The sequence below is a fragment of the Erythranthe guttata genome, chromosome 6, assembly GCF_056151865.1.
Source record: "Erythranthe guttata isolate IM_541 chromosome 6, IM_541, whole genome shotgun sequence".
In the NCBI taxonomy this organism is placed as follows: domain Eukaryota; kingdom Viridiplantae; phylum Streptophyta; class Magnoliopsida; order Lamiales; family Phrymaceae; genus Erythranthe; species Erythranthe guttata.
This window is the reverse complement of record NC_142538.1, coordinates 7,566,470-7,574,265: the sequence shown is the minus strand read 5'-3', so window position 1 is coordinate 7,574,265 and position 7,796 is coordinate 7,566,470. Positions and strand designations below refer to the sequence as shown.

Here is a 7,796-nt window from a genome sequence, read left to right as displayed (position 1 = left end):
ACCCCTAGCCATGACCATGTTGATTAGCCCAGTCTTTAGCTCGAAGTTGTTTGCGGCTATCGTCCGTTTCCTGATTCCCGAATAGTTCTCATTCACAGCTGGAGTTCGGTATTCTCGCATTGTTCGCTCGGGTGGCAGGTTCGGTCTTGGCTGCTCGTGATCTCGTCCTGGCTCTCGATCGTACTCAAAGGCCAGGTGCTCTGGATTTCCTTGATCGTCGGCCATTGGTTCACTTTGTTGGTTGCGCGCGGCCCTTCGTCTACGAAATGTCCTTTCAATCTCGGGATCGTAAGGTATGATTTCCAAATTTTGACGCCTGGGCATAAACAAAGTGATCGGTTAAAATCAAGGTAAAAATCGAAAATAAAACAGGTAAATAGCTAAAGTAATAATCAGATAATTGGTAACACTATCAACGAAGATAAAATCAAATTGGTCCCCGGCAACGGCGCCAAAAACTTGATACGCGTTTTCCTCACGTATAAATTATCGCAAGTATACAGTATCGCATTTTGCAGAACAGTGGTTCCGGATATCGATCCACAGGGACCTTGTAGATTCACATGCTTAGTAGTGTAATTATATTATCGTTATATTATCTAGCCGATCATAAATATTTGGAATGGTGATAAACCCTAATTTTATAAGCATGCAAGATCGTAAACATGCAAATGTAGAATGTACGTAAATAAAGAAGCGACAACTCAACGCTGGGGGACTTCGATTTAAAAGGGACTTCTAGGGCCAAATCCACCTATGTATAATCAACAACGATCTACAAATCCGTTATCTATAATACATTCTTATTCGTTAACCCAGACGCTAATGTACTCTAACCCCCGTCTCCAGTATAGTTAGAGTCTACCCACAGGTCTGACGTCTCCGTTCAGAACCTGCTATTAAGAGAGCATTTAGGACAAGTCCTTAAGGGCTACCCGAAGTGCATCACGTCTCCGTTTCCACACCCCGAGCTATGTTTTCCTAACTTCAAACAAGAAATCCTCTCTCGAGTTCATTCCTATTTAATATCAATCGGAGAGCTGATCAAACAATAAGAAGCATTTAATACAGGAAAACATAAACGAAATCGAAACATGACAAATAGATAACAGAAATGAAGATCGAAATCAATATATACAAGGTTTCATTACCCTAGAAGAAAATGTTCTTAGTTCATAACAAACATAATGTCAAAAGAATGTACAAAGGAAATGAAGAACAAAACGTAAAGAAATTGCGTAAAAAAAACCCAAGTCGAAACCCCCGTTGATGATTCTCGCGAAGAACTGTCAAAAACCGTAAAAAGTCGAAGAAGCAATGAAGAATGAAAGGGCCTTTCTATTTATAGTGAAATGCAAAGCTTCCTCAAGAAACTTTGCAAACAAAATATCTTTCTCAAAAGGCGTGCCCAGATCGCGATCTGGGTTGTTTGGATCGCGATCTGGCAGCCTCGGGGAACTGCCCACCGTCATGCCAGATCGCGATCCAGAAATGTGTATCGCGATCTGGGTTTTCAACATTTCAGCACTGTGAGACCCCCCAAATTGCGATACAGATTGCTAGATCGCGATCTGGATCTTCGGCAAATCAGCACTAGGAACACCCCCAGATCGCGATACGGAATGTCATATCGCGATTTGGGTCTTGATCCATTTTCGTTCTGTGACAACCCCCATATCGCGATCCAGAGATGACAGATCGCGATCTGGGTCTTTTTGGCCCCAAAATTGGCTTGAAAATTTGGTTTCGCTTTCAAATGGCTTCGACTTGGCAAAAATACCTAATAAAACATAGAAAAAATAAATAAAACAAGAAACGCAATAATATATACAAATAAAGCCGAAACTCGGACGAACGAAGACCAAAACTCGAAGAATTGATAAGTGAAAATCATGCAAAATGAACACTTATCACCATCACACGTCGGAATTCCTCGCTTTTACTGGCGGACCGTTGTTTTTATTATTTATTGTTTCTTTTTAGTTTCATTTCTCCCATCCATTCTTGATCGTCTAAATAAAGTTTAGGATAGTATAATTACAGTACTTGGTAAATTTAGGAACTTAATTCCCTGTGGATCGATATCTGGAATTCACTATTCTACAAAATGCGATATTGTACACTTGCGGTTATTCATACGTAGGTTTTGCGCATATCAATATTCTATGTAGCGTATTCAAAATGAAGTTGGACAGTTTGATGACGGATTTCAAGAAGGGACAAATATTCGGACAAATTAGAGCACGTAAGTCATGAACTCCTTTTAATAATTTACTTTACGGTAAATTAATTACATCAAGCATCGTATTAAAGTATGCATATTAATTTATGTAATTCTTTTTTATAACCAGATGTGTGTACTATAGAATTTCAGAAGCGTGGTCTGCCTCATGCACATATATTGTTGTGGTTGGATAACGATGTCAAACCTAAGTGCTCCGCCGACATCAACATGATGATCTGTGCATAAATTCGGGACAAAAAAACCGACAAAAAGATGTACAACTTGGTTGAGAAATACATGATAGACGGCCCGTGCGGTCATGCAAATTTGAATTCACCTTGCATGAAGGATGGCGTTTGCACGAAGAGGTTTCCAAAAAAGTTTGTACAGCGAACCGAGGCCGACCCTAATGGTTACCCGGTATATAGGAGGAGAGATGATGGAAAAACGGTTAGGAAGAAGAATACTATTCTTGACAATGGATTTGTGGTTCCCTACAACCGTGTGTTATTGAGTAAATACCGATCCCACATCAATATGGAGTTGTGCAACCAGAGCAGGTCAATAAAGTATCTATTCAAGTACAACAACAAGGCACACGATCTGTCAGGGCAACATTTTTCCGAACCCCGTCTACGGACGTCGGTCCTGCTGTTCGTGATGAAATCAAAATGTATTATGACTGGAGATATTATGACTGCGGATATTTGTCTGCTTACGAAGCAATGTGGAGGATATTTTCATTTGAGATACACTATAGGGATCCACCCGTCATTAGATTGAGCTTCCATCTCCCCGACAATCAACTGTTGGTATTCAATGAGAATCAACCATTAAAGAGTGTCTTGGAAAGGCCAACTGCGAGGCAAACCATGTTCTTGGAGTGGTTCGAGGCGAACAAGACCTACCCACCAGCAAGGGAGTTACGGTACGCAGAGTTTCCCCAACATTATGTGTACAAGGATGATTCTCGGGTGTGGGTGCCAAGAAATAAGATGTTTGCCATTGGAAGAGTCACCAATGTGCCCCCAACAAAGGGAGAAGACTTTTATCTGAGATTGTTGCTCAACGTCCAACGAGGGTGCAAAAGTTACGAAGACATCAGAACGGTGGGTGGCAATTTTTACGAGACGTTTAGGGATGCGTGCTATATTTTGGGTCTGCTGGAAGATGACAAGGAGTACATTGGTGCAATTAGAGAGGCATACGGTTGGGAAAACGGACACTTCCTCAGACTAGGTAACTAAATCCTAACTAATCTAGGTAATCGAATCATAATAGATTCCTAATATCCTATAATATCTAATAATATAATATACTCTAATACGCCCCCGCAGTCGAAACGTGACGAACGTGAAGACTGGACAATCACTTGCTAACATCGAAGAATTGTGGCGGGATGTACTTCCTCTACGGTCACGGAGGTACCGGAAAGACATTTATATGGAGAACGTTGTTCGTTGCTGTCCGTTCGAAAGGGGAAATAGTTCTTAATGTTGCTTCGAGTGGCATAGCATCGTTGCTGCTTCCCGGTGGCCGGACCGCTCATTCTAGATTTGGACTCCCCATCTTGTGCACGATGGTTCCACCTGCAGCATTACACAGCAAAGTCCACAGGCAGAATTGTTTATAAAGGCGAGGCTCATTATATGGGACTAGGCACCGATGAAGCATAGATATTGTTTCGAAGCGCTTGACAAGACCTTGCGATCTATCACGCATGTTCCCAAACCATTCGGCGGCAAGGTGGTCGTTCTAGGCGGAGACTTTAGACAGATTTTACATGTGGTGTTGAAGGCATCAAGGCAGGACATTGTTCACGCTACGATCAACTCATCTCAGCTTTGGGAAGACTGTAAGGTTCTTAAGTTGCATACAAATATGAGGCTTCAATCAAGCTCTAATCCATCCGAAGTTGAAGAAGTAAAGAAGTTTGCTGATTGGATACTGAGTATCGGTAATGGGGAGGCGGGAGAGCAAAACGATGATGAAGCGTCTGTTGAGATTCCCGAGGACATGCTAATTCCCGATTCCGAAGATCCATTATTGCAGTTGTTGCAGTTTGTATATCCGGATTTGTTGAGTAACATATCAAATCCCGATTAATTCCAAGGGAGGGCAGTGGTTGCGCCGACTAATGACTGCATTGAGTTTGTCAACGACTACTTATGTTCTCTCTTTCCCGGCAAAGAGAAGTTGTACCTCAGTGTGGATAGTATGTGGAAGGATGAGATGAGTTCGGAAGAGAATGCTCAAATTTAAACGACCGAATTCCTCAACACTGTGTCTTGATCCGGTCTCCCTCCACATATGCTGAAACTCAAGAAAAATATTCCTGTTATGCTCATACAAAACATCGACCAGGCGAGAGGCCTTCGCAATGGAACCAAACTTCAAGTTGTTAGAATGGGAACTCATGTTCTTAGCTGTAAGGTTCTATCCGGCAAAAATACCGGTGATGTTGGTCCCATCGAACTCTACTCTGCCAATTAAGTTCCAGAGGCAACAATTTCCACTGATGGTTTCCTTAGCAATGACCATCAACAAGAGTCAAGGTCAAACACTTTCCCACGTCAGTTTGTATCTACCCAGGCCTGTATTCAGCAACATTCAGTTGTACGTTGCACTCTCGAGAGTCAAGATTAGATCTGGCATAAAGATCCTAATCAAGTCCGAATCCGGTGGATTGTCGAGTTCAACTAGCAACGTTGTTTACAAAAAAGTATTTCAGCGCATATGAAGGTATATATCGTAAACTATCGTCTATTTATATTATTATAACTATATTTAGTCGTATTAATGTGTGTATGTGCTCTTTATGTTTAGGAGTGTTTGCACATGATTTTGTATTTCTAGCATATTCGCATTTGGTAAGTAATGTAATGTAAATATTATTTAATTACGCATCGTCATTGTTGTTTCATAAAAAAATGCATTGAACTGAATTCATGCGAAATACGTAAACTTTGCAGGTTATCTACTCTGTACTGTTTGATTTTAGTGGACCAACGAGGTGGTGCAGTGCGTTTGACTCCATTAATTTAGTTAGTTCTAGCATTCTCATATGGAAGACATGTCGAACGGAATATTTTATGCATTATGTTATGAACAAAAACTATGTTGCTCCGGACCAAATGTTGTTGTTTAACAACATATTTACTCATATTAGTTTTATATTTATTTTGAAATATTATTCTTGACGACCCTAAATTGTTGAATAGTAGATTGTTCTCGAAAGTGACCACCGTGCATCGCACTCTGCATATATATATATATATATATATATATATATATATATATATATATATATATATATATATATATATATATATATATATATATATATATATATATATATATATATATATATATATATATATATATATATATATATATATATATATATATATATATATTTATTATGAACAAGAAAAAAACATATCATAAATTTCATTAACATTATTATTAAATAAAAATAAGGGCAAATTACGGTCACCCTTAAGTTATGCCAAATTACGAAAAAATCCCTCTTGTTCGGGTAGTTACAGCCACCCCTCGTTTTAAATATTTTTACATAAATTGTATATCTTCGGTTGTTTACAGAACCAAATTGTATATTCAGTTCGATAAACGGTATGAAATATTGGCGTACCGAGATTTCGGTTTGACTTTACTGACCTAACGTTCCTATATTTACCTCTTAAGGGGTTTTTTCGTAAAATAAAACATAGTTGAGGGGTGACTATACTTACCCAAACATAAGGGAAATGTTTGTAATTTAACTATAACTCAAGGTGTCGCTTTTTGCCCAATGTTTTCAAACCCGGACCGGACCGGCCGGTCCGACCAGTTTAACCGCGAACCGCTCACAGTGCCGGTCCGGTCCAGTGCTAAAACCGTGAAGGCTCAAAAAACCGGTTCGAATGCTAAGAACCGGGAAAATCGGTCAGAAAACCGGTTGGACCGCCCATAAAACCGCAAAAAACCGGTTCCATTAAAGTTGAAATGAGAGACAGAGAGTGTAGGAAACTTACATTGGCAATAGCAGTGGTGGTGGAGCTAAAGGAAGAAATGAGTAAAGAAAGTTAAATCAAACCAACAATAATAGTGAAAGAAAAACAAAACCGAGAAGAAAACCATCACATGAGCAGAAGAGAGGAGAAGAAGGGGTAATGGGGACTGAGGGAGGCGCATGAGCAGTTTGGTTTGACTAGGTAGGACAAAATTAGGGTTGGACTTTGGGCCTTGGGATTAAACAAGTGATTTTTATTGAAGTTTTAGTGTAAATTGTTTTACTACTTTTTATTCTTTTGACAAATAATGTTAATTAATACTTACAAATTTAATTTGACTATTCAAACTCCAATAGAGGCATATGAAACACAATTACGTATTTGCTAATAGAATGCGTATATTTTTTTTTTTTTCTAAGTTTCTTGTTTAATAAATGCATCTTTGTATTTTATTTTTTATTGTGAATGATTAGTGAGTCATATAATAATCATTAAACGCTTAAAATGATGTTTTATTATGAATATATAAGTATATTTTATATCATAACCACTTTAAGTTATATAAATAATTTAAATTTTAAAAAAATAAATAAAAACCCGGTTGAACCCCGGTTGGACCGGTCCAACCGTGACCCAGTTGCTTGACCGGTTCGATGTCCGGTCCGGTTTTCAAAACATTGTTTTTGCCCTAAAACAAAACCTCTGGAAACGGACCTTGAGAACAGAGTCCAGCGACAGGGTCCCACCGCAACCCGGAATTGCAAAAGCACCTGTTGACCTTAATGCCGCCATTGGAGCTCCGATCGGGTTCACAAGTGGAACCCGATGATGCGATCTCTTGAGTATCATAAATATTTCCTACGAAACGTAAGATCTATTCTTCTTTATTATTTCTCTGCATAATCAAAACCCTAGCACAATACGACCATTTAAAGAGAATAAAACCCTAGAATCCTAATCTAACTAGGAAACATAATTACCTATACTAATAAAATACTAAATATCTATCCTAACCTAAACACACGGCTATGTATATAATAAACCTAAACAAACTATTCTAATTAATTAATAATAAAAATACTAACTATCTAATAATTAAACGATATATATTAATATATCGTATCAAACCACCCCTCTTGAAATGAACCTTGTCCTCAAGGTTCAAGTCAATTTGGTCCCTCTTCCTTGCGTTTCCACCTATGTTTGACTTCATCGATTTGTTCATTGACTTGCTTCCGAATTAACTCCAAAAAACACGATAAAAAATCGAGCTCTTTTCGAAAGATAAACCTATCTGCCCGAATTAAATTTCTCAATCTCTTTCCCGACAAATCGACCTTCTCAATTGCCTTTTCAAATTTCATCTCCTTCACAATCAATATCATGCTTTTATTTTTCTCAGTCGTCTTTACAGATCCGGGCTCATTCAAAGTCACCAAATCTTGTTCGTCTCCTTTCTTTTGCACACCATGGAAATCTCCCAATATCCCCTGTAGTTCTTCGTTCTCTTCCTTAGTTAATTCCTCTTCTTCGTCCCAAATTACCTCAAGTGAATCCGA

The 7,796-nt window shown here is 38.7% G+C and overlaps 2 protein-coding genes across 2 annotated transcripts; both read left to right on the top strand.

Moving 5' to 3' along the window:
- Positions 1–2,497: 2,497 nt before the first annotated feature.
- LOC148770033 (uncharacterized) lies at positions 2,498–3,471 on the top strand. Its single transcript, XM_088818955.1, has 2 exons — positions 2,498–2,726; positions 2,780–3,471. Exons 1-2 carry the CDS (start codon positions 2,498–2,500, stop codon positions 3,469–3,471), a joined length of 921 nt encoding a protein of 306 aa, XP_088675081.1.
- Positions 3,472–3,889: 418 nt separating this feature from the next.
- LOC105960287 (uncharacterized) lies at positions 3,890–4,964 on the top strand. Its single transcript, XM_012984453.2, has 2 exons — positions 3,890–4,284; positions 4,589–4,964. The coding sequence occupies exons 1-2, from the start codon at positions 3,890–3,892 to the stop codon at positions 4,962–4,964; spliced, it is 771 nt and encodes a 256-aa protein (XP_012839907.2).
- The last annotated feature ends 2,832 nt before the right edge of the window (positions 4,965–7,796 follow it).